Source organism: Metopolophium dirhodum, chromosome 5 (genome assembly GCF_019925205.1).
Source record: "Metopolophium dirhodum isolate CAU chromosome 5, ASM1992520v1, whole genome shotgun sequence".
Lineage (NCBI taxonomy): Eukaryota > Metazoa > Arthropoda > Insecta > Hemiptera > Aphididae > Metopolophium > Metopolophium dirhodum.
Window position 1 is genome coordinate 27,543,947 of NC_083564.1, and position 26,148 is coordinate 27,570,094.

General features: G+C 27.9%; 3 protein-coding genes across 3 annotated transcripts; 2 read left to right on the plus strand and 1 right to left on the minus strand.

Annotated features, from left to right (window-relative positions):
* The first annotated feature begins 4,266 nt into the window (after positions 1–4,266).
* LOC132944378 (activating transcription factor of chaperone) lies at positions 4,267–17,239 on the plus strand. The gene is made up of 3 exons (XM_061013685.1): positions 4,267–4,644; positions 6,534–6,830; positions 15,653–17,239. The coding sequence occupies exons 2-3, from the start codon at positions 6,560–6,562 to the stop codon at positions 16,309–16,311; spliced, it is 930 nt and encodes a 309-aa protein (XP_060869668.1). The 5' UTR covers positions 4,267–4,644; positions 6,534–6,559; the 3' UTR covers positions 16,312–17,239.
* A 3,845-nt stretch (positions 17,240–21,084) lies between these two features.
* Positions 21,085–23,060, plus strand: LOC132944379 (ER membrane protein complex subunit 10). Its single transcript, XM_061013686.1, has 6 exons — positions 21,085–21,301; positions 21,448–21,529; positions 21,595–21,753; positions 21,833–22,098; positions 22,172–22,268; positions 22,794–23,060. Coding segments are annotated over exons 1-6 (678 nt in total). The 5' UTR covers positions 21,085–21,299; the 3' UTR covers positions 22,866–23,060.
* LOC132944376 (N-acetylglucosamine-6-phosphate deacetylase) lies at positions 22,901–26,034 on the minus strand. Its single transcript, XM_061013684.1, has 5 exons — positions 25,696–26,034; positions 24,805–24,935; positions 23,712–24,059; positions 23,340–23,658; positions 22,901–23,275 (listed from the first exon to the last, which is right to left on the minus strand). The coding sequence occupies exons 1-5, from the start codon at positions 25,889–25,891 to the stop codon at positions 23,064–23,066; spliced, it is 1,206 nt and encodes a 401-aa protein (XP_060869667.1). The 5' UTR covers positions 25,892–26,034; the 3' UTR covers positions 22,901–23,063.
* Between the last annotated feature and the right edge of the window lie 114 nt (positions 26,035–26,148).

The window sequence follows — 26,148 nt, forward strand, 5'->3', positions numbered from 1 at the left end:
TAAACGTTATAGAAAATATTTTTTTACCTATTTTTAAGATGTTAAAAATTTAAATTTTACTAACATTTTTACTATTCTGTTTTGTTATAATTTTTTATTTTTACTTTTTTGTGAAAACATACTGTTTTAATTCATTATTTTAAAGCAGTTATATTTTTGGGAGTGCTTCGATGTATAAAAATCGAATTTTGGACCAGTAGTTTATAAGTTATAGTATATTTCAAAGTTTTGACGAGCAGAGTGGAGTAGTGTAAGAGAACCCTGCTAAATGTTGGTCAGCACGCATGACTTTTAAATATACTTGTAAAGTTGTAGCAAATAAATTATTTACACGAAATTTGGTTTTGATTAGTAAAAAAGTTGTTTTTGTAACGATTTAAAATTAGGTAGATGTATAAAATAAAAAGTTCCAACAACATAAGTGTTTTCTGAAATAATGAGTGTCTTACATTAAATATTTAAATTAATCACCCTGTATATTATATACTATGCATATATTTTATAACATATACAAATTATGTTATATAATACTGCATATTATGTTATTAATTATTATAACAAATACAATAAACCTAGGATAAAATCCCCAGAAAAAAAAATTCGCCAAACCTATACCTAATTGTTGGATACAGCTGTCAAAAATAATAATTAATAATAATAAAAAAATATAAAATTTGAATGGAGATTATTATAATATTGATAAATAGGTAGGTACATATTATATTACCTATATAATATTGCTATATAATTTTGTTTTTTTTTATTTATATACAGGTATAGGTAGTAGGTAGGTATCAGCCTTTAGTAATAATAGTACAGTAGGTAAGTAGAAACAGTTAAATTAAATAATGTTTAAATGGGTCAATGTTTTAAAAATTAATCGTATTCCTGTTTATGAATCCTAACATCTTAAATTATATTTTAATATGCATAATAAACTACAATTATTTTATAATAACTATAAGTAATAACATTATCTAGACTAGAAAAAGTAATAACACTGCATTTATTTATATTTAGTGGGAGGTCATTTTGACGACTCCAAGTAACAAATTTGTCTAGATTTTACTGTAAAATTAAAGTATCAGTTAGATACTTTTAAATTTTAATAGTCAAACATAAAATATAATATTTAATGTTTATTTATTATAATATAATTTTGATTTCTAATCGGAAACAGTATAACTAATTAATCGTGTACGAAATCTATTTATGAAAAGTTGTCCATTTCATGAAGTGCAAACGGTAAATAATATACTGTGTGTCCACAAAACACTTACACAGTAATATAATATATAAATATTTAAGTAATTTTAAATATAAATAAAAAGGTGGGCAAATGAGTGTTGTTCTGCAGTACACAGTGACGTATTTAGGAATTTGTTATGGGGAGGGTCCAGATCATTTTCAGAACACAGAGCTGTAAGGAGCTTATAAGTCCATGTAAAATTTTTGAATTTTTAATCATCTAATATATAAAAATCTCGTGTCACGGTATTAATGTACGGACTCCTCCGTAACAGCTCGACCGATTCGGATAAAATTTTTTTTGTACATTTGGTAGGTACGAGAAAGGTCGTAAAGTATTTTTCACACTTTTAGCACCATCCGGGGAGTTGCTCAAACGGGGATTTTGAGATTTTCTGTGCCAATGTAAATACTGCGCTTGCTCAAAATCACAATGTAATACTGGCAATGTAAATTTATAACAGAAAAAAAAATCACGATATTAATTTAAATTTTGACGATTGAAGCGACGAAAAGTTTTTACAAAATCCTTCGTATCGTATGACAAAATTTGTTTTTCTTAATCATATAAAAACACAAAATTTAACATGTACGAGACACGAGTCAATGGGAAGGGTCCGAACCCCATGGACCCCTCCGTAAATACGCCACCGCCAGTACAGTATGTTACAAATGGGTCACTGTAATGGATTGTGTTAAATTTGAATTCAATGATATAATATCATAAGAAAAACGATTCTGAGAAAAGACGGTCAACCTATGATATTGATATTACTTATAAATTATAAGTATATTTGATGAATATTATTGTGAATTAAGTCATTTATATATTATAAGCTATTTACGTGGAATGTTTTAAATTTTCAATCATTAAAGCTACATTTTATAAATTTTTAAATTTTAAATTTGTTAAATTTTTTCAACATTTTGAAATTTAAATGCTTGTAAAAAAAATGTGCGTATGATTTTTAATATTTTTTAATTGCTACAGTAACAATTTATCAGGATTCTTGTATTATATTTTCAAGCTTTTTTACCCAACAAATAACATTTAATTGACATTTAAAGAAAAAAATAAAATTGAATATTGCTAATGTGAACAGTTCAAAATGAGTCAAAATATTTTGAAAATTTTGTGAAGTATAGAAATTGATGAAATAAACATATAGTATAAATTTCATGTATCTACAGTTATTCGTATGAATTACAACAAAATAAGAAAATCGCTACAAGAGATATCCAATGTTGTAAAAATATGAACTTCAAACGCTCATAAAAATGTAATTTGACTTTCTTGTAGATATTTTTTTTTATGAAGGTGTCAAACTTATGAGCAATCTTGTATTATATTTTCAAACCTTAGATTTAAAATGAACATTTTTTATGTATTTCTAACACAAAATAATTTGCACATTTTCGTGATTTTTACGTATTTTGTCAAGATTTGAACTATAAATGTTTATAAAAAAATATTGTGGTTATGTTTTAATATTTTTCAAATGTCATTATAACAATATATGAGGATCCTTGTATTTAATTTTCAAGCTCCTTAATTAACAAATAAGATTTCATTAACATTCATAGAAAAAAAACAAAATTAATTGGAAACTGAAAATGTCTGTAAACAGTTCAAAACAAATCAAAATATTTTGTAAATTTTTTCTTGTATGAAAAATGCTAATATTAAGCGGATGTCAGCGCACTATGTTTTCTCTCTCTGACCCACACGCAACATAGACTAAACGCATTTGCGCAGAACCGAATTTCCTATGTTTTTAAGTAATTTCGGAGTAAAATCACCCATTACAATTAAGATAGAGAATAATATTTTAGAGGGAATGACTTATCGATTTTATATTTTATTGTTATTTGACTTTGTGTTCGACTTTTAAAATAAACAAAAAAATGTTGTAAATTTAAATTATATTTAAATTGTTTTGAAACAATATTTAGAGATATCGATATGATATTCCCTCAAAAATATTATTCTCTATCTTTTTTGTAATGAGTGATTTTACTCTAAGATTACTTAAAAACATAGAAGAAACGATTCCGCGAAAAATACAATCGTGTCACCTATCATATCTGAAGCAATTGCAGTTAATTTTTTTTATCAATATTATTCGTTTATTTGTATATGATCTAAGATATCACCGCTAGCTTAATGATAAATATGCGACGAGTACTGACGCGCATGCGCAATATAAATCAGTCACCTTGCGACTGTCTTTATGTTGTCTTCAACTCGTAGTACGCGTTTATAATGTAGAAGCTCTATCCACAGTATATGATCTAAGATTAAAATATATGCGTCCTATTATTATTATAAAATCACAAATAACAATAAAAATCACGCGAACCTATAGATCGCCGAAAGGGCATGTGCGATGTGCATTGTGCGTCGTAGATATCATACAATATTTACAAAAATAATAACCGCCAGAAATTATCATAGCTATTATAACAGAATTGATTAAAGTGTATAAAAATGTTATCGATATTCAATAAGCAAAGTGCACAGGTTAAACACGTGCGTGCTCTCAAAGCGATGGTAACACATGTATTCACATAAAATTACATTTTACATCGATATAATAATTACACGAGATTATTGGTATTGGATGATTTCAGATTTTCGAAACGCAACCGCACCATTATTATAGTACCATACATTTATAGAAAACATAAATGATAAGGGGAGGGAGAAATGAACACAACATTTTATTACAACAGATCCCACAATCACTGTTTTTGTGGGTGAGGAACGTGTTAAATTGCGAAACGTTCGAGACTTTAATTATAATATTTTCTCCGAGTCGGCCACAAATCACAATAAATAATAATAATAATATATTAATCGTATGTATTTAAATATCGATAATCGGCGTTCGATAGCACCTTGTTCACCGCGGCAAGCGTCGCCACAATCGATTGTTGGCACGCTGACCCCTGCGACCTGCGCACGGAAACGCGACCACCACCGTCCGCCACGTCGACGTTACAGACTGCCACTGCTCACTTCTAGTTCCACCGATACTTCTACCACAATACTACCACCACTACCATCTACCTGTACCACCTATATACGACCACCGCCACAAACAACACGCACTGACGACGCTCCGTTTTTTCGTTCACTTTGAGTTATGACCGCTTTCACTTATGACCCCGTAAGCCGTATTCCGATCAAACGACTCTGCCATTAACCTCACTTTGTCCGCGGCTTTTGCATTCCGCTATAAACGCGTTTCAGTCGACAGCGATCTATATTCCACTGCAAGCGTGCCACGAGACACCACCAAGATGAAGTGATTCCGGGGTCCCCGCAGACACCGTTCAGCCCGCACACGGCCGTGTGCCCAAACCCAACGAAACGACCATGTCCGCGACGGCGAGGTGAGTGATTTGAATATTAATACCTACCTATGTCATTCGGATACGATACGTTGTGTTTGTGTGAATCGTCAACGCAGCGATTACAGTGTAATAGTAGGGGTATTAAATCGCATACACCGCGATCGACGTCCTGGGCCGGCTCTCCGATAATTTAAATAATAATCGGCCGGCGACGCGGCAGTGGTGGTGATAGCTATGGCGTATGGCCGTCTTCGGGCCGGTCGCGTGAACCTTCAACACGACGTATTGTCGGACGTCGGTGTGGGTGCGTGCACGGCTGCTGCGCCGATTTCGCATTTTCGCGCGCCCTGAGCCTGAGCGGAAACGCGTCACAAGTCACAACCGTTGACGCATATGAGCATCGAGTCACCGAGTGGTTTGTTGTGACTTGTTTGCCGGTGACGATAATATTAGACACCCACTCACCACGACTGCAGGTACCACTGCAATCGCCCTAGACGTACCCACAATCGGTGGACAATACGACCACAGAATAACTCTAATTTAATTTAAATTGGTCTGTGATACTACTCCAATGTCGCTTCCAACATTTTTTGAGATATACGTACATGGCCCTAATTTTTTCCTCGTCGCGCCCTTGCCAGGGCTTCGGAAAAAAAATCAATCACTGTTGTTGATTCTCTCTACTCTACTCGTCCTTTCCTTAAGGTTGACGTATCCACCAATTGGCTGTAGAATGTAGGTGATTGACATGTTTCAATCAACTTTCTCTCAATCTAGTCATCTTGAATGTTGTTTTTACTTACAACATTTATGATTGATATGACCTAGGGTAAATTGCTGTTTTTCCTCCTACATGTTATATTTTGTTATTATTATAAGATGTAGTTTTGTCTATTGTTTCATGTAATATTAAAATATATCATTTCTTACACCATAAAATTGAATTAGATACCTAGATTAGGTACCATATTAAATATTATCTGTAAGTCATGTCATTATGAATTGGTTGAGTTTGTAGCATTTCTGTGTTATAAAACCAAGACTATAAAAATACTATAAGTGTAGCACATTAAACTTATATAATATATATTTAATTAATATTCAAGTAGTAAACTATTATAAGGATTGTAGTTTTCTTATCTTTAAAACTTTAAAGGAGGTACAACAAAATTTAGTGTATTATTAATGTAATAGTATTAATCTTAATGAATAAATACAGATAAACTAGGTTCAGCGAAAACTAGCTCTTATTAATTTGTATTTGTTCATTATCTTTGATAATAATATAAAATTAATAATATGTATTTTTAATTATAATTACAAGGTTATACTAAACCTTCAAGTTAATACAACAAAAATATTTATTAACATGTACCTATATACCTGAATTTGTTATTTTGTATCTAATATATTGTAGGTAATACTTATTTATAGTATATTAGTTATTACCCATTATTTATTATTCAACTCTCAGAAATTCAAAATTTAAAGGGATTGAAAAATATTAAAATGTTGAGTTAACATACAAAATAAGTGTTTATAACTAATAAGAGCTTTTTTTTTCCAAAGTATCAAGAATCTTAATCTACCAATGTTTCAATTTCTGAGAGTTGTCTATTCTGTAAATATTAAATATGTATTTTATAATCTGTAACGATTTGTTATAAGAGTTGTAAGAGATTATTTTTCATTATAATTACCTAATTGAAACAATAATTTTCCTACTTGTGTCATTATTTTTCAAATTATTTATCATGAATATGTATTAAATAATATATTATATCATCTTGGGTAATAAAATAGTTAAAGAACGCAAGGTGTAAAAATATATTTTTAATGTTAAACTACCTATTTCATGTCTAGTTAGACAATGTATTTTTTATTCTGAAGTATTAGTTTTAATTATTTGTATTATTTTTTTTTAGTGCCAATATGGCTTCCTTATTCAAAGATGGTGCCACCATCAAGAACATATCAACGAAAATCATCAGCAGCATATTTTTCACTTCATATAATAATATACCCAATCCATTACAAAATGTCAGGAATGTCGCAAGTAGTACAACCAAGCTGCTCGTTGCTTTTAAGCAACGAGCCAGCAACTGCTCTTTCTTCCAAAGCAATATGTAATTTAAACGACACAGAATGGGATAAGCTAACAAGGAGTGACATGGCTGGAAAATTATTAGATTACCTAGACAAATTGTACGATAAAAACGATGGTAGGTATTTTTTTTATTTATGAAATAATTATGCTACTATTTAGAATTAACAATAAGAAAAGTCCATACAACCATAATATTATAGCAACCGTGTTGAAGAAGTGTCTACTTAGAATTAAAATCACTGCATATAAGTGTGTTTTTAATGTAAAAAATAATTGATTTGTTCTTTAATATTGTGAATCTGCATTACTTTCTTAGTCAAAATCCAAAATCGTAATAATTTCTGACTGTTAGTTTTTGAAATACAAATGCCTTAAGTTTGTTAGTTTTAAGGTGTCTATATTAAAAATACATGGACTACCTAATAATTAGTGTTTTGAATTCTGAAGCACATCATTATCAATAACATATAGATTAGTTATAACTAATCCTTAGAAAGCTACACAATATGTCTAAAAAAAATTATAGATAACAGACGTGATTTTATGGTTTCCGATCAAAATATTCATTGGGCTACACTCTACAGCAGCTTTGAAGTATCCTCAGCTCTAATCTATTATTTTATTTAGCTGGCCAAACACTGATGCAATCATTGTGGAGTGTTTAGTCACTTTTCTACCGTTAAAGTAATAACATTTTAGTTTGTCGAAGTTTACGTATCAATTTACTGACGACAGCATCTCATTTATTATTTGGAAATAGTCATTGTCACAAGTTTAAAATGTATGAAACTATCTGCTCTAATATCACCATATCTGAGATGGTTTCAGGTAAATTTATGTCTATTACTATTTTTACCTTAGCCTTAGAATTATATATCAAGTGTTCAATAATAAAGTTAGGATTCATTTATTTATTATACTAAGTATTGTTTAATGTAGAAAATGTTAAATGTTAAACCATAACATAGACCTAAAATTAATTGCAAGAACTCGACATATTATATAAATTAAAACTTAATTAGTGAAAATATAGGTAATATCACACTAATTAAAATAAATCACTAAATTGGGCACTTTATCAATAGTAAAAATAATTGTGATAATAGTGGAAATAAAACATGGTTATTGAGAATCAATTAGCATGTATATTAAAAGTTAAAATACTGGCAAATTGTTTTCATAATTATTCTTAATTAATGTAAAGCAGCATTCAGTAATAAAATTTATTATAATCTACAAAAATATATTAATTTAAATAGATAAATATAAAATAAAAATAATTTAATCATAAACTCTTAATAGTTTAAAACATAAAACTGATACTGGTTAATGAAATGTTTCATTTAGTTAAATTATTATATACATTGACATTTAAACATCTAACATTAATACCTATATTATTTAAACATTTTTTTTTTTAAATAATTGTACCAACTGATAAAATGATAAAAATTCATTTTTAATATACTATTTAATTAATTAAGTGTTGATAAAAACTTGATTGTTTTGTACAATTTCTGATAGTCTTTGAGCTTTGATCGCTTTTATTTTTCACAGTCGAAAAACTGTGCAGCTATAAATATTAAATATTAAATCATGTTTGTATTTTAATTATCAAATTATTTTTTTGTTAAACCTTGATGATTACATAACATTAAGGTACTCAAAATATTAATATGAATATTTAGAAGTTAGATAGTGTTAAATATTAACAGCATTTAATTTGATAAAACAAGGTATTGGTTGTTAGTTATGAACTATTGTATTGTTAAAAATAGGATACTCACATGTCATTAAAAATGTGTTTTGTTTGTGAGGTTTAAAAAAAAACATTCTCTTTCAAGTCTGTAACTTTGTGCCAGATATCTAGAAGTCTGTAACATGAAACATGTATGGTTCCAGAAATTATTTTTCAACAACAACAAAAACCTCGTAAAATGCATAGCCTCAAGACATTGAGATCATGAATTAATTTAATTTCTTTAAACTGAAATTTCTTGAAATATTGTTTTACACAATTACATTTGAATATGGCTTAATTTTAAATTGGAGTTTTGAGGTTAATAACAATATTGAACTTTGACTTTTGCTTTGAACTGTCTATGCGTTACTTCCAAAAATAGTTATGTATATTTTAAAGGCGTCTGGTTTATTTAAATGTTAATAGTTTAATACTTAGTACATAAGTTATAAAAAAAATACACATTTCCTAATTGAAATTTTTCAAAGATTATTACTAACTGCTGACAAAATTGTCTAAAATAAATGTTTTTTATTGATCTTAAATCTCTAAAACTATATATTTAAAAAAAAATTGTTATCTTGTGTCCTGCTTTTTTATTGGGTGCACAAGAAATAATTTTTAAAAACATTATATCATTACAATGCACACATTAACAAAACTTAAGTCTTAGTTGAAAGCTCTTGTTAACATACTGTCTATAGCAATGTCACTGTCAAGTGTCAGTTATTCAAAATATTCATTAATGAAAACTGCTAAATGATAATGTTTTAACAACAGCGACAGCTGATCACATTTGATCCCACAATACAATTTCAACCAATCATAGATTATTATGATTAGTACTTGATAAAATATATAAGTATGGGAGGGGGGTTGTGGGCCCCTCCCATAAATACATCCCTGAATCAGTACCACTACTAGTCTAACCATTACTAACTATCGGGGTTGTCCAGTGTAAGGGGTATTATTGCCAGTTCTCAGTTTATCACATTGGTACCTAACCCATATCTAGCCATTAAGATGGTGATTTAATAATCTTAATGTTATATGTATAATGTATTACTAGTTGTATACCAGACTACCAGGTTAAAATGAATCTATCTTTCTATTGTTTTCTGTTTTTCTTCAGTTGAAATAATATATAATATTAACACAATAATTACAATGATTAATTTTATGATTTTCCACTTTTAATTCTGAACATATTTTTGATATAAATACTGGATACAGATTCAACAAATGCCTAAAAGGCGACATACATTTACATAAAAAATATATCAAGAAAGCAAATTATAAAAGTAATCTTTGCAATTGTTGTGCTCATAAGTATTTTTTATTTTTATTTATTTGTTAATATTTTTATAGATATGCCATGCTAATAGTAATAATATAATCTCAGCCATTTAAAATTTAAATAAACAAATTAATATTCGATTTTTGTGAGTCAAAACAAAATTAATTTGTTAGGCACACTAAAGCAACCCCTATGCGGTTTAAAAACAATAAGCTATAAGTACCCGCTGAATCTCAAGGAATCTATTGATATAACTTTTATTTTGAACAGTCTATAAAGGACAAAGAAACATTCATTCATATATATAGATAAATAGATAGATGGATTCATACCAACTATGAGACAATTTTTTATATTTTCAAGTACAAAAAAATTAATTTTACTATTTAATTAATTTCCAAGAAAGTCATAATAAATTTTTACTAAGCATAACAAATAAGTAACTGCATCCTGAAAAATTGAGTTTTTACAAAACAGTTAATATATCTGGTATACAATATACAAGTCCATTTATTGGACATTGGTATATTATATTATACATTATATTATATATATATATACAAATTACGAGCACAAATGCCTAAACCACAACGTATTTGCATTGACGTAAATAGGGAAAGGGGCTTAAAGCCTAACCTAACCTCTTAAGCCCTCTTTAAGATATTTCAATATATAGGTAATCTTTATTCTAATTAATTAAAAACATAGAGTTATCTAACAAAATAAATAGTGAACGTATTATAAACCAGTTTTCTGAGAAGGAAAGGAGGATACAATTATACTATAATTAATTATATAAAATGTATATATATTATGACTATAAATACAATAATTCAATAAATAAATTTACATTTAATTTGTGATTGTTTTGAATCGTATCATAGATAAAATTGTGTGTATGTAATAATAGTGGGTGGGACTTTGGAAGACAAGTCTCCCACTCTTATTATTCTTGAAACCTTTTGAGCTCAAACTGCTCAAGCCCTGTGAATTTGAGGACCATATTTACGTTCTTGCGTATTTGTGTCTTTCTAATAAATAAGTGCTAGAACGTCAACTTAGAAATATTTATATCTAGTTTAATAATTTATACAACCCGTCATGAAACTCGCTCCGATGTATAGAAGATTTCGAGTATACTTCGTAATTGAGTAGGTTACTGTAATGGATGTCTTAAATTTATATTATTATTACTGTTTAATATTTTCTCAAATCAGTAGCTTGAACTAAGTTTTTTCAAAAACATCGCATATACCTACCTAATATTATACTTTATAAGTTTTAACAAATTTGTACTATTGTACCAATAGTCAGTAATGTAAGTAATAGCGAAATACAGTTTGTGTAATTAATATTTTTTTAAATGACAGCAAAATAACTAAAATCAATATTTTTTATTATTCAATTATTACGTCAAACATTATAAAAAAACAAGCGTTGCGTAAATATTAACGTATTCTTGTATGTTGTTATTTGTTAGTTTTTCCCAATTTGAAATATAAAAAAAATCCTGGGAATTTCTTACTTTTGCCCTCTTAGTAACACAACTAGATAAAATGGTTACCAGAGATCGCCCTCAACAGAATCACTTTTTCTGTTCCTAAATTGCACAAAAATAATGAAATATTGGCTATGGAATGTAGTGTCTTCAATAAAGTCGTCGGTCGAGTGAAGTGAGAAAAATAGTCATAACCTCCGTAAGTGAATTTGCAGTACACTGTACACCCCCCATATTTTTTCGTTCATGATGGCACTGAATACTATAATGCTACTATTTATACTACTACAGTAGTTCAGTAGGTACCTAGTGTATTATCATTACGAGTTTTATAATACCTCATTTCTATTATTCCTTCAATGATACTAGGTACTAAACACTACTCCTACTATTTGTTTTACCTACCGGCTACCACTACTACTGTCTACAATTATATTTTGATATTCGGTTGCCAACTTAGTAAGAATTTATCCGGCTTTAGATCAATATACATAATAATAGCGGTTCACCTTGTTATACTTGCGCGTGTGAATATATGCGTATAATGATAAATATATATATACACAATTTTAAACATATTATACTCCAATTATGTGTTATCTGTGCACAAAATAATGAAAAACTTGTAAAAAATTGACTGGCGCGCGCATAGCGAGGTACGCGTAAACATGTTGTTAGAAGTAAAAAAACAATAATAATAACAATATTAATAATACAAATTGCAAATAGAGGTGGAGGAGGGAGATTTGTTGCCGGGAGTCTTTGTTCGAGATAGAGGAACCAGAGCTGTGTCGTGTCTGTCCGTCCCGCAGTGTTCAGCCAACTTCTCGCGCGGCGCAACCAGTTGTTTGTTGAAAGTTTATGCATTTTGTATAATAGATGTATTTTCGTTCACATGGTAGGTCGCGACACATCACATAGTTGTGTGATTATGAAGTTCATCTATCATTACACCTGGAGCAGGCAAATTATATTCAACTCGCAAAAATTGGTAAAAAGAAGGTGAACGGTCAAAGAGCAAAATTTTGCACGCCCTACAAGTGAAACCAAATATCGAAATTTACCATTATTATTTTGTTTTTATTGCTATTACCTAAATTCCATTTAAATTAGATACCTATATATAATATAGGTATATAATTGTTTAATTTTTTGTTTCGATTGTTATATGAACTATATTATATAAACGTATATTAGTATATTACCACAGGATTACTTTGTATATATATTCTGCCATTCTGGTGCCTGGTATTTACATAAATTTCGCAATAGCTAGATATTTGGTTTCGTGTCAAAACACGCCAAGGCTGATGATAACACAGCACATGGCTACCGGAATGATTTCATCTCATTGGTGCTCCTCTGGTACGTTGATGCATCTACATTTTTTTAAACAATTTTTTCATTTTTATAGGGTAAATATATAATTCGGTATCCCATGTTGACGAAAACGTATTTTAATTCATGGTTATCACAATTTTCTCGATGTTGCGTAGCTAATATATTATTTTTTACTGACAATGTGCTAAGATATCTAATGTAGATTCGGTATTATTTAATCTTTTTAAAATTTCAACGAATTATTATGTTTCAAATTTTCAACAATTAACTTAATTAACAACATTTTATAAATTAATAGAAAATTAAGTGCATTTTTAAAGCTCATTCTATTTAAATGTAAGGTATGCAAGGAACAAGGGTATGTAGGTATATAAAATTATAATTTAATGTTGAAAAGTGTTTATGACTTGTTGAAAATGGTAAGCACTATTATTACGTTACCTATTACTAGGTAACACGTTTTTTTGACGTGTACATCGGCCGGATTCCCGAACAATCGAGTTACGTAATTTTTAAACATTTTGTATGGGTATCAGTTTTATTTTATAGTATAGGATTATTTTACAAAACAAAATTGTTACGTATTTCTAAATTCGAAGACATATTAATTATTGAAGATGTACATTGTCTTAAATATAATTATTTATTATTTTTCTTTCCAAAAATTATTAAAATATTAATTTAACTGTTTTCTTATTTCCAAGAAAATTTACTATCAATCATTCATGAAAATATTAATATTTGTTTAACTTTGTTTTTAATTTAAATAGACAATTTTTATTAATTTCTAAATCTGAAAGCCTGTATTTCGAAAATGAATACATTAAAATATATACCATTATGCATACTGTACTGTTCTGCGATCTCCCTAAGCCGTAAATGCACTTATTACATGAGGTTTTAATTTGTTAAAGACATTAAATTGATAAGAATATTAAAGTTCAATTCCTTTTTCCTATCATTATGTTTCTTGTCGACTCGATTTTAAGAAACTTTAAGAGTATATTATCCAGGTCAAAGGGTGTTATTGCGAAAATTATTTATTAATATTATCTGAATTGGAGACAATGTAGGCCTGCAGTGTATCAGGAATTGTATGATTTTTGTGGAATGTGGAGAAACCATCGCAAAAAATGTAAAATAATTTTTTGACGAGTAATAATAACTTAGTAGCTATTTAATAAATAGTAAAAACAATTTTGTTGTTTATGAGATGAAGATGATTTATGTCTTGCTGCCTGATGGTTACAGTAATATATATATATATATGGGTACTCCCTTGATTTTTAAATTTATTATAACTTATATTTATCTTAGTTGTGCCTACCTACTTCCTAAAATTTCCAGTCTAAAAATGTGTGATATTTATAATTTTTATCAACAACCTAATTGCTAATGCTTATAACAACATGATATTTTAGCAGCTGTAACCCTTTATATTAAATTGTTTAAAGTTGAAACACATTTAAAAATAATATGTTATAATAATACATAAAAAATTACTAATTCAATTGAATTATTGTTTGTAATATATTAAGCCCAAGGTCCAGTATTCTGAATATTCTTAACCATTTTTATATTTTTATTCATCTAAAAATTGATTACATTTCATAAATCAATGTTATTGCGATATTTATCTTATAGTTTGTTTAAATATAAATAAATACAAACACTTCTATTAAGGAAATACATAGAATGTTTTAGACTTAAAAGTTGTAGAACTTATAGGGGCTATATATATATATATACTTAATAAATACGTTTATATTTAGTCGAATGAACTATACAATTGGATATGTATTTTAGTCTATTTATTTGAAAATTTCCTTGACTTATTGACTGTGTCTGGTGATATGAATAATAAAAATATAATAATCAAATTAAAGTATGATGATAAAGTATACTGTCCTTTGTTACTTTTGAAATTCGTTGTATTTTTACTGTTAGCAAATACATTATAATATGATAATGTATTAATAACATTCTGCTACTCGAGGGACATGTATAATAATTAAAATAATTACAGTTTATCGCATGGTTCTTTTCTGTTAATGTTTGATTGACATCCAAAGACATTTTTTTTTTTTTATTTATATACATATATTTAATGACTACTATTATAAGTCGGGTTGACCATTTAGATAAGCATAGGAGCAGCAGTTGTCTTAATGTCCTATGCATCTATTTGGGTCACTTCAACAAAGGTCAATACTTATCATGGGATAAATATGCTGGTACACTATTGTATTGTATATTGTCAGTGATGATTTTGATCGATCTATTTCTTAATATATTATAGTATTGTGATTTACCCAGAATTATAACGAAACTAATCATTATTATTAATGTCAATCATGTCTACATGAAGAGAAATCATATTTTATCAAATCAAATCATTAGTATTAGTATTAATTTTCATCAGTTTAATGTATTTATAAGGATGGAATATTTTAATTTGTCTTGTTCTTATATAAAAGTATGCACTATAGCATTATCAGTAGTTATGTTATAACTTGAGTTATTATTTGAGACGAGTCCAATTTGTAGATGAGAACATAATATTCATTTTACTGCTTAGTGCAAATCTCCAATGTAGTTTTTAATAAAAATATATATATATTTTAATAAGAGTTAAATAAAATTGGTTAAGTGTTTTATGTTTTTTTTAAATTAAATACGTACTAGTTTTAAAATTAAAATACTAAAATAAACCACTCAGTAATGTTACTTGTTAAGTAAAATGTACTTAATAGTTATATTATGGTAAGTCAATAACGTCTGTGACAAACATATAAAAACAAATTCTATTTAGCATTTCTCATTGTTAAATCCTCTTAAGTTAAAATAATTGTTGTATTGGATAATATCATAAGAGTTATACTCTTAGTATAGAGACAGTAGATAGTTATATGCAATACTGCAAACATGAAATAAAATATTATTACTTAAAGACTATGTTTAAGTAAAACTGATCAGTAGTTTGTGCTATATTGGCATAAAGTAAATGTGAGCAATGATGTTTAAAAATATAAATTTAGTACAAAGTTTATTTTTTTTCAGAATCTGAAACTATCACAGATTGGTTAAATGAAGAAAAATTCATTGACCTTCCAATATTTGATGATTTCATGACAAACACCTCTCCAAACAACATTGAAATGAAACCAATGGAATATCAGAAGTTTGTCCCTTCCAACAAAGCTATCCAGTATCAACCATATCCTACCCAACAGTATGCACCTATGTACTGCCATGAAACGTCCATTCAGCCAAAATTCAACTATGTTCCACCCACTTCATTGACACCACCTGAAAGTCCCAAAGATACAGATGTCCTAATGTCTATGCTAGATGATATGCAACCAGAAGAACTCAGTCAGTTGGTAGTCGACGAAGACACATTATCAGACTTTATGTCATCAGACGCTAGTAGCCATACCGATTCATACAGTGATATAACAACTAAACGAGACAAACCATACTCTCCAAAGGCACCCAACGAAGAAAAGCGATTACGCAAAAAAGAACAAAACAAAAATGCAGCTACAAGGTACAGGATGAAGAAAAAAGCTGAAATCAAGGAATCTGTAGTAGAAGAGAAACAACTTTTGCAAAGAAATGATACACTCAAGGACGAAGCTAAAGAACTGGCTAGAGAAATTAAGTATTTGAAATCACTGTTGAGGGATGTTTACAAAGCCAAGGGACTATTGAATTGAAATACATTTAAAAATGTTGATCTGATTATTTAACTTTTATGGCATATGTTTGATTAATAGTTAAAATATAGTGTTAAAAATTGTCATGTAGGTTTTGTTGGAGGGTTTTCTTGCATATGCAGTTTTAATGTATCCTTAACTATAATTACAGTATTAGAATATTTGGAAAATCTACTTATAACACCAGTGCAGCCATTATCTCCTTGTAAATATATTCTTATTCTTTTTCTACTAGTTTTATTTTTAAATATTTTGTATCCATTATTGGCTTGTTAGAACTAACCAAGAAAACTTGTATCATTTTCAAACATACATCTGATCTTGTGATATATTTAAAACATACTATTACTATTGAAGTGTATGTAAGACTTAAACTGTTTACTAAACAATTGTCTTGATATTTATCTAAACAATGTGGTGAAGCATTTTTAATGACTTAATACATTTGATTTTGTAAAATACATGAAATCTCACAAGTTTTGTATGCTTGATTGTTATATAAAACCCCTTGGTTCAGTTTAAGATAAAACATTTATTTAGCATTCTTGTTATTAGATTAAGAAAAATAAAAAATTAATACATTACGTAGCTTAACCCATTCTATTTTTTTTTTTAAATTCAAAACCTTATATTATTTTATAACATAACATAATTTTAGTGATTATAATTTATTTTTTGATTTCAATTATAATTTTTAGTTTTACTTATAATTTACATGCGTATTTATCGATAAGGTTGTTATGATTATTGTTTGAATGATATTGCTGTTTCAACTTGGTAATATATTGTAAAGTTCATTTATTTCTCATAAAAAATGAACTAACTGTTTTGCAAGTGAAACAATTAGGTGTTTGACAATTTTTATCTCAATTTTTATTTGTAACGGGATAAAATCTATTTTTATTTTATTAAAAAATATATATTAAGATGACTGTTTGAATTTTTAATAGTTAAAAATTAATCTAAAAAAATATATCAAATATATTTCTTAAAAATTGGTTTTATTCGATTTGATACATTTTTTTAGACCGGTTTTAAGAGGACGTAAGCCCACTATTTGTGTTGTACCTCTGACCTATAAACATCACGGACAAAATGCATTTACTCAAAGAAGTTATTTATGATTTTTATATATTCCTTGATTAAAATAATTTATTATAGACAATTATATTTTTGAACATTTGACATGTCATTTTGTTTGAATATTGTCTCAATAAAAATAAATATTAATTTAAATTAACAAAACAAAACCGAGATGTTAAACCATAGTCATAATTAATATGACTCTTTATAATTTTAGTAATACGTTTATTAACTAAAAAAAAAAGTGCATAAGTGAATAAAATAATGTTAGGTATACAATGATGTATTTTTTTTCTGCCTGTCGTGAACATATAGTAAAAATATAGTTAAAAATGCTTTGATTTTCAACATCAGTATCTTTTCTGGTAGAAAAGTGAATCTAGTTGGTACTTTTGAGATGGTGAAATTGAAAATTCCCAGTAGTTTTAGAAATCGTCATAAACCTGTGGTAATTTTTTCACAAAACCAATTTTAAAAAGGTGGGCAAGTGGGTGTCGTTCTGCTGTACAGTAGGTTACAAGTGGGTCACTGTAATGGATGGTGTTAAATTTGAATTTAATGATATATCATTGAATAAGAAAAACAATTCTGAGCGAAGACGCGGTCAGTCAGGGTATGATATTACCAAGTATATTTGATGATATTATTGTGAATAAAGTAATTTATATATTAACCTATTTACGTGGAACATTGTTTTAAATTTTCAATCCTTAGCTATAAAAGTTTAACATTTTACAAATTTTTAACTACAAAATAATTGTAAAATGTCAAAATTTGAACTTTAAACCTGTAAATTGGAATAAAAGTTCATATTAGTTTAAAATCTAAAATCCTTGTCTGAAAAGGGCCCCTAAATATGATATTGGGAGCCGTGCACCCCCAGCACCCCCGCTAATTGCTTATTGCGGCACTGTCAATGACCTATTCTATGATGACACCCATACAGTATAGCATGATAACTTTTTGTTATATATACCGGAAGTTAAACCAAACAATTTTTTTTTGTTATTTTTACAAGTTTTTTCACTCTGATTTTGATGAACCAAATAAATTATTACCATCTTATTTATTTTTCAAGTTAATTTATATAACTCAACTTTTTGAACTATTGTATTTAATTTAGCGTCTCCTCCCTTGGAGACTATCCCATAAAGCAGGTAAAGGTAAAAACCGTATAATATACAAAAACAAACTAATTTAATAAATTTAAAAAAAGAAGGGACCGTAGACACTCGCTGCCAAGTGCATTTATAATAAGCAGTGGCGTTCTCAGGAATTTTCTATGGGGTGTGTTCTAAAAATTTACTAGCATTCAATAGTGGGTGGGACAAATTTTGAGTTATTATGTATTTTACCATTTTAGTAGTCAGTACACCTAGTGAGCTGTATTTGGTATATCCAAAAACTAAGCTTTTCAACATTCATACTTTAATAATCATTATAAAACGATAATAATTTACCAAACATTTCAAAACACAATATTTTCAAGTTTCAGTCCATTATCTCTATCCATTCTCTTTACCATTTTACACTACTAACTACTTCTGTAACTGGTCAATTTATAGGATATTGTGCATTGCCAACAAGAATAAAATAGCTTTTTCTTTTTAAAATTAATTTTTTATTAATTTGTACATTTTTGATTTATATACTTGTTATACTTATAATATAAACTTATAGCTGTACATAGGCCCGCGGCCTGTTATCACGGCCCGCGACGTTTCTTTAAAATATTTATTTGAATGACTCCATTTTGAATGAGATGTCTCACTATTAGCAAAGTTAATAGTTAATAGTTATCCATATTTTTATTCAAAATTTCAAGCAATAGGTACGATACAATATTGTGAAAAAGTAATATTAACAGTAACCCTTATAACATTTCCGTCTATAATATTAACTATATTTCCTGTAAATATGCATTACAATAACTATTATTAGAAAATTAGAAAATTCACATACAATTATGGGAAGTATAATAAGCTGGAACTAGACTGCTGTTATCAAATCCCGATAATTTCTAACAATCATATAATCTCATTAATGAACTTATAAATGAACTTATTAATTCAGACTTCCCTGAAATGGCTAACAAAAGTTTAAAAGTTGTATACAATAAAATCAGCTCACGTTAAATTCAGATAAGATTAAATAGTAGGTATAACTGTATAAGTACACACTCTAAAGACTCCAATCTATATATAATCCAATTTAGAAAAACCAAAAAAATTTATTGACTATAATAAGTTCATTCAAGAATGATTAGTCAGAGGGCATCAGATGGTCAAAGTTAAAAAAGTTACATATTATAAAAATCAACAAGTCATTATTCATTAATAATAAATTAGGTTGAATGAATAGCGTTCACAGATATTTTCAATGAGAGGGGCTATATAAGAAAAATATGTTTTTATGTATATCAAATTATATTTGTCATGAGTGGAAATGTTTCTTGTTTTTATTTATATACTTCCCTTTTTTTTTGTGTTACAATTTAGGAGCTTTACAAAAATAATATTGAACATTTTAGATTCTGAGCGGAGCGATGAATGTGTGTTATTATTTTATTTTTTTATTTTAAAATTTTTTATTTTTGTGTGTCATCAGTCATCACCTTTTAGGACAGTAAAAATGCTTAGATTATCTTCAACAGCATTTTTTCTGATAGGAAAGTGAATCTAGTTGGTACTTTGGGGAGTCAAAAGTAAAAATTTCCCAGTAGATTTCAATAGCGTCGTGAAAAAAAAAAGAAAAATTAAGGACATTTTTATGCAAAATCTGTTTTTGAGATAATCGATTTTGGTTTTTGGTGCAACTCTAAAACAAATGACCGATAGGTACATGAAATTTTGACTAAATGTTTATATTAGCATTTTCTATACACCATAACATTTTCCAAATATTTTGACTTATTTTGAGCTGTTTACGGACATTTTCAGTTTCCATTTTTTTTAGTTTTTTTCCTATAAATATCAATAAAATTTTATTCGTTGGTTAAAAAAAGTTGAAAATTAAATAAAAAGGTCATAGTATATTGTTTCAAAGGCAGATGAAAAAAATCAAAAATCCATAGTCACGATTTTTTTTTATAAGCGTTTAAAGTCCGTATTTTGACGAAATGTACCAAATTTTAATTAAAATTTTTTAAAATAAGTATAATATGAATGTATTATTTATATATATAATAATAAAGTATATGATATTCATAGGCTGACCGTTTTCGCTCAGAATCGTTTTACTTAGACAATGATATATCATTGAATTCAAATTTAACACCATACAGTGACCCACTTGTAACCTACTCCTACTGTACAGCATAGCGACACCCACTTGCCCACCTTTTTACATTTGTACTGTGTATTTATAAATCCATAAACATCAAAATAATATGAAAATTACTACGTATCCATAATATATTATGGCCGATTTTACTAATTTTAGGCGCTTTTGAGTTTTACCACTTTTACGTGGGCGTCAATGGAGGTATCAAAATTATTATGTTTTGGCTATTTTGGCCGTTCTAGACTTCTAGCGCCATCTATCGGCTGTACGCCGACTCATCAGGCTATCAGCTATCTGGCAACCCTGATCGGTGTATGAAATTTTTCGGTCCGCTATCAAATACTGCAAATGATAGCCGCTATCATACATCATAATCTGGTATAATAATCTAAGACCGTGGGTATAACTATAACATAGATAATATTATTAACTATTTATTATTAAGAATTTAATATTTTTGATATTTCAATTGGAATTGGAAACCTATTAGAATATGTTTATGATGGAAAATTGAAAACTAAATTGACCTCTTAATACTTGTAGATCCACCTTGAGTAATAGTGATTACTGACTAGTGAGTAATCTACTAATATAAATATAATATATAAATTATTGTGTTATGAATGTAAGTTTGTTAATTGTATTCTGTTACATATTATTAATAATATTAGATATTATACTTGCTGTGTCAACTACTAAGTATCTGTTACAGATACAAAGCAAATGTTTCAATTTCAATTTATTATGTAAATTGTTTTTTTTATTTTAAAGGTTAAAACAAAAAAACTTCAACAAGATGCATTATAAACTAATATGCTTATTTTGTTCAGTGTTAAGTGGTATTTACTGTTCTGTAAGTAAAACTAATTGAAAATAAACTGGGATTAATAACTGTAATAAGTCAATTTATTTTTCCAGGATACAAGTTATGATTCAATATCTGACGTTTATTTAGAACATGAGTTGATTCCCAATGCTGGTTTCACCAAACGCAGTTCTATTCTTGTCAATTTGGAGTCTAGGAACGATGTTGTATCTACTACTACTATTAATGATTCAGACATACAATTATTAAAAGTAACCATTGAATAAATATTCTATTAACTTTGTTTCAATTCAATTGTATTAATAAATTATTATATATGTATATTTATAGCAATTAGCATCTAAAAATGAACTATACAGATTAAAAGTCACCGTTAGAACATTGTCTGGCAAAGAAACACGTTTTCTCACTTTTACTAGGGCATGCCTTATAGTTGGATCTAAATTAAATGATATTTTAACACTACATTTGGATCATTTAGACTCTCCATTTGCGGTTAACTTAGCTACTACGTCTAACAACTGCAACAGCAATGAATTGGACACAAGTAACTTTACAACTACAGTATTTTTCAGAAGACCAGAAAGCAGTCCAGTGTTCGTATTTTGATTTTTTTTACTCTCGACTATTCAATTATTTATATGGAACAACATTTTTGGTTATTTGTAGACCCGATACTGCAACTTATATTCAGAAGATGGAACGTGAGCGTGATGCCAGGGAAAAAGGTAAATCAAGCAATAACAAATCAATGCTCGGAAAATATGTAAGTAAAAATGTATTTAAAATTAATAAGTGCACTAAAACAAACTTATTTAACAGGCCATATTTTGTTCTACTTTGATGTCCTATGTTGATCAGTATATCACATATATTAATATTTAGTTATTTACAAAATACATATTGCGCTCACATTCATACATTTGGTCCAAGTATTTTTCAAACAAAAAATAATTTCCAAGCAATTTCAATTTATCTAAATAACAATTCAATGTTCTATTGTTAAAAAAACAGAAATTGATAATTCCTAAGTACTCTTGACATTAATAAAATTATTTAACAAATTATTATTGAATATTATATATATTTTTTACTAATTAATCATTTGGCAAAATTAAAATTTTTATGGATAATAAGAATTTATTTTACAATTTGTGTAAATTACATTAAATAATCTATTTACAATTGATAAAACAATTAATATATAGTATGGTTTGTTTAGTTTTAAATTACCTAATAATAGTTAAGATTTTATCTAAACATAAACTCACTAATAAATATATGATTTCAGTGGATGTATATATTACCATTAGTCATATTTATGATGATTGCTGGTGCATCAAACCCAGAAGCAAGACAGTAAATCGAAAAATGTACTTCTAAGTTGTATTTATTCTATTTTGTTCTTTCATCAACTAATGGGACTATCCTGTTAGTGTCTTTATATTAAATAATGTAAGTTTCATAATATGTACATTAAGTGATATTATTGATTAAATTACAATATACGGTTTAAAAATTAATAAATTGTCAAGTATAATAACTAAAAAATAATAAATATTTATGTAGTTTTTTTCACAATATAACCAGCTCCACTATTATGTTCAAACACACACTGTCCATTGATCCAAGTTGATTGAACATTTAATTTATGTCCCAAAAATACAAAATCAGCATCAGCTCCGTAGTTAAGTGTGCCTTTAGATTGTTGTATCCCTAAAACTTGAGCTGGATGTAAAGTTACTGTCTCAATTGCTTCAGCAACACTACAATCTTTAAAGATATTTTTTCTTTATATACAATTATACCAAATATTATACACACGAGTTAAACTTACTTGTCGATTCAATAAAATATCTCATACATTCATCTAAAGAAGTCACACTACCACATAATGTATTTGTGTTTGCTATGTATGCTTTTGAATTCTTTACTTCTATCTGTTCATCGCCCAAATGATGAATACCATCTGGTAGCCCAATAGCTGACAATGCATCTGTTACCAACACAAGTCCTTTAGGGTTGACTTTATGGGCAATTTTTAATGCTGCTGGATGTGTATGAGTACCATCAGCTATAATACCAAAAAATAATGGCTTCTCGACGCTAGGTGGACATGCTATGAGTCCAATCAACCCTGGATCTCTATGATGAAACTATAAACACAATTCGTTCAAACAGTTGTTGTTGTGTAATAAAGTATACCTACAGAAAGCATTGCATTAAATAAATGTGTAATAAATGTAGCGCCATTGTTTACTGCTTGTATACTAGTTTCCATATTTGATGATGTGTGTCCTAATGATACTACAATGCCGTTATTAGATAAAAGTTTGATTACCTCCATTGAACCATTAAGTTCAGGAGCTAGAGTAACTATTTCTATATTATCTAAGCAACCATAAGTATCTATCAAGTTAGAATTTTCTAAGGTTTTTATATTAGAAAGACTATGTGCCCCATGTTTCAGTCTACTAATGAATGGACCTTCAACGTGTGCCCCTAAAACTGCAGCTCCTTGTTCATCACCACGACAGCGTTTGAACTTTGGTAATATCTGAAAATAAAATATATAATTTAAAATGTTCTGTTAGTAACTATTTATAGTTTAAAATTAATATAATAAAAACATTACAAAAATTTATTATTTTCTATGTTATTATTATATTCAGTGGTCGGAACGCTACTAGTTTATTGTAGCGCGCTAACACACAGCTACTCCCCCAAAAAAATTGGCTCGCTATCACTACTTTTTTTTAATGTAGCGTGCTACTTCTTACACTATTGTCTAAATGTAGCGTGCTACTTTTTCGCTACATTTTTAAAAATGTTCTTATTGAAAACTAGTGTTTGTAGTTTGTACTGATTTGACATTTGGTCACTGGACAGGACCCAGGACAAAAACTTCACTAATACACTCATCATTATCATAATATAAATAAACAAATATAATCATAATTGATATTTTAATTATCACCAATTAGATTGTAGGTAGCGACAAAATAATGATAATTTTCGCTACACTAACTGGAAATAATATAATATTGCTATCTAAGGCGTAATGTAGCGACCCTACATCGCAATCGCTACAAATAAAATAGCGTGCTACTGTAGCATGGCTACAATTAGCACACTTAATCCCAACCACTGATTATATATTAAGATCTACGAACGTTAATCTCTAAAAATGTTTATATTTTTGAATTTTCATAAATAATTGTTTTATAGTGTATTAACAATAACAACCAACAAAACTCGAAGTAGGTATCTCAATAATATAGTTATTTTAATACTATACTTGCTTGATGGTAATTTGAACTGGTTGTTGAGACTATAGTAGGACAAAATCCAGTAACGCCGTATTTTAATAATCCTTTTCTAACTATATCAAGTCCATCACCATTATGGTGAGTAAAATCAACTCCAAAAGCTCCTATACATAAATTAAATTTGTATACTTAAATGTATGTGAACTTCTTGTAGAATGTAGATTACTTAAGAAAGCGTTAACAAATATTGCATGGATAACATAACTGTTACATTTATTATAAAATATAAAATTAACATTACATTGAATATATATATTATATACATAAATAGAAAATTAGGTGAAAGGTTTAGCTGTATTTATTTGAACATTTTATAAAGAAGGTATAATTAATTTAAAATAAACATTGTGATAGTTAGCTATAGATGACAGTCTAATATGACTCTTATAAAAAGTATAAATACTGTGAATTATCATTTATATTATTTAATAAAATATGCATGTGCAAGAATACTATAAGATATTTATTAAGATTCTACATAAACATAACAAACTAAGTCTTATCTATTTATGTTTTGTTAATAGATAAATGTTCGTTCTCTGATTAACACAACTTAATATTATGTATTATGTCAATTTATAGTTGAATAGTATTATATTATGTTAACGGCATATAATCTATGGTAACAAGGTCAAAAAGATAATATATTTTTATTAAAAAAAAAAAATGAAATGGGTAACTTTTATTATTAAAAATTGTTTTTAAATAAACATTGAATGCAACCATAAACTTTTCTGTAACTTTCAGTGCACTATGGAAAAATGTTGGTTAGAAGTTGGCAAATTAAGGAATAAAAATGACACGAATATAGTTAATCAAGCAATGTTGGGTGTATAATAAAACATTATATAACTTTATACTGACCGTTGATTTGCAAATCTATAAATCCAGGAGTTATTAAAGATCCTAGGCAATCAATTTCAATGTCTGGAATTTTTTTATTGTCATAAAATATAATTTCTGGATTTGCTATTTGACCATCCACGACCCATAGGTCGTGTGCAAGAATTTTTCCATCTTTTAAAATATTGCAGTTAAAATACTTAGTAACAATATTCATAACTGTTGGATCACTTAGATAGACACAACTATAACTGCAGCTAATTGAAAGATAACTGAACAGTATTTGTAATTTAATTTACCACGTGCCATATGATTTATATGGAATCAACAAGGTCATAAATCATTACAAATTTTGTTACATGTAATTGTTATCATTGTTTTCATATATAATTATCTGTTTATGTAGAGTAAACAATTTGTTTTATTGCAACTTAAAATAGTACATAATAATAATAATATAGAATAGATATAAAT

Excerpts from the sequence above, each read along its gene's own strand:
- LOC132944379 (XM_061013686.1), top strand. Across the intron at positions 21,754-21,832 it reads CAGACATACAATTATTAAAA|CAATTAGCATCTAAAAATGA; the intron begins GTAACCATTGAA and ends GTATATTTATAG. Across the intron at positions 22,099-22,171 it reads AGACCAGAAAGCAGTCCAGT|ACCCGATACTGCAACTTATA; the intron begins GTTCGTATTTTG and ends GGTTATTTGTAG.
- LOC132944378 (XM_061013685.1), top strand. The coding sequence starts at position 6,560 with ATGGTGCCACCATCAAGAACATATCAACGAAAATCATCAGCAGCATAT. Across the intron at positions 6,831-15,652 it reads ATTGTACGATAAAAACGATG|AATCTGAAACTATCACAGAT; the intron begins GTAGGTATTTTT and ends ATTTTTTTTCAG.
- LOC132944376 (XM_061013684.1), bottom strand. The coding sequence starts at position 25,891 with ATGAATATTGTTACTAAGTATTTTAACTGCAATATTTTAAAAGATGGA. Across the intron at positions 24,936-25,695 it reads TATAGATTTGCAAATCAACG|GAGCTTTTGGAGTTGATTTT; the intron begins GTCAGTATAAAG and ends ATTTATGTATAG. Across the intron at positions 23,276-23,339 it reads ATATTTTATTGAATCGACAA|ATTGTAGTGTTGCTGAAGCA; the intron begins GTAAGTTTAACT and ends ATATCTTTAAAG.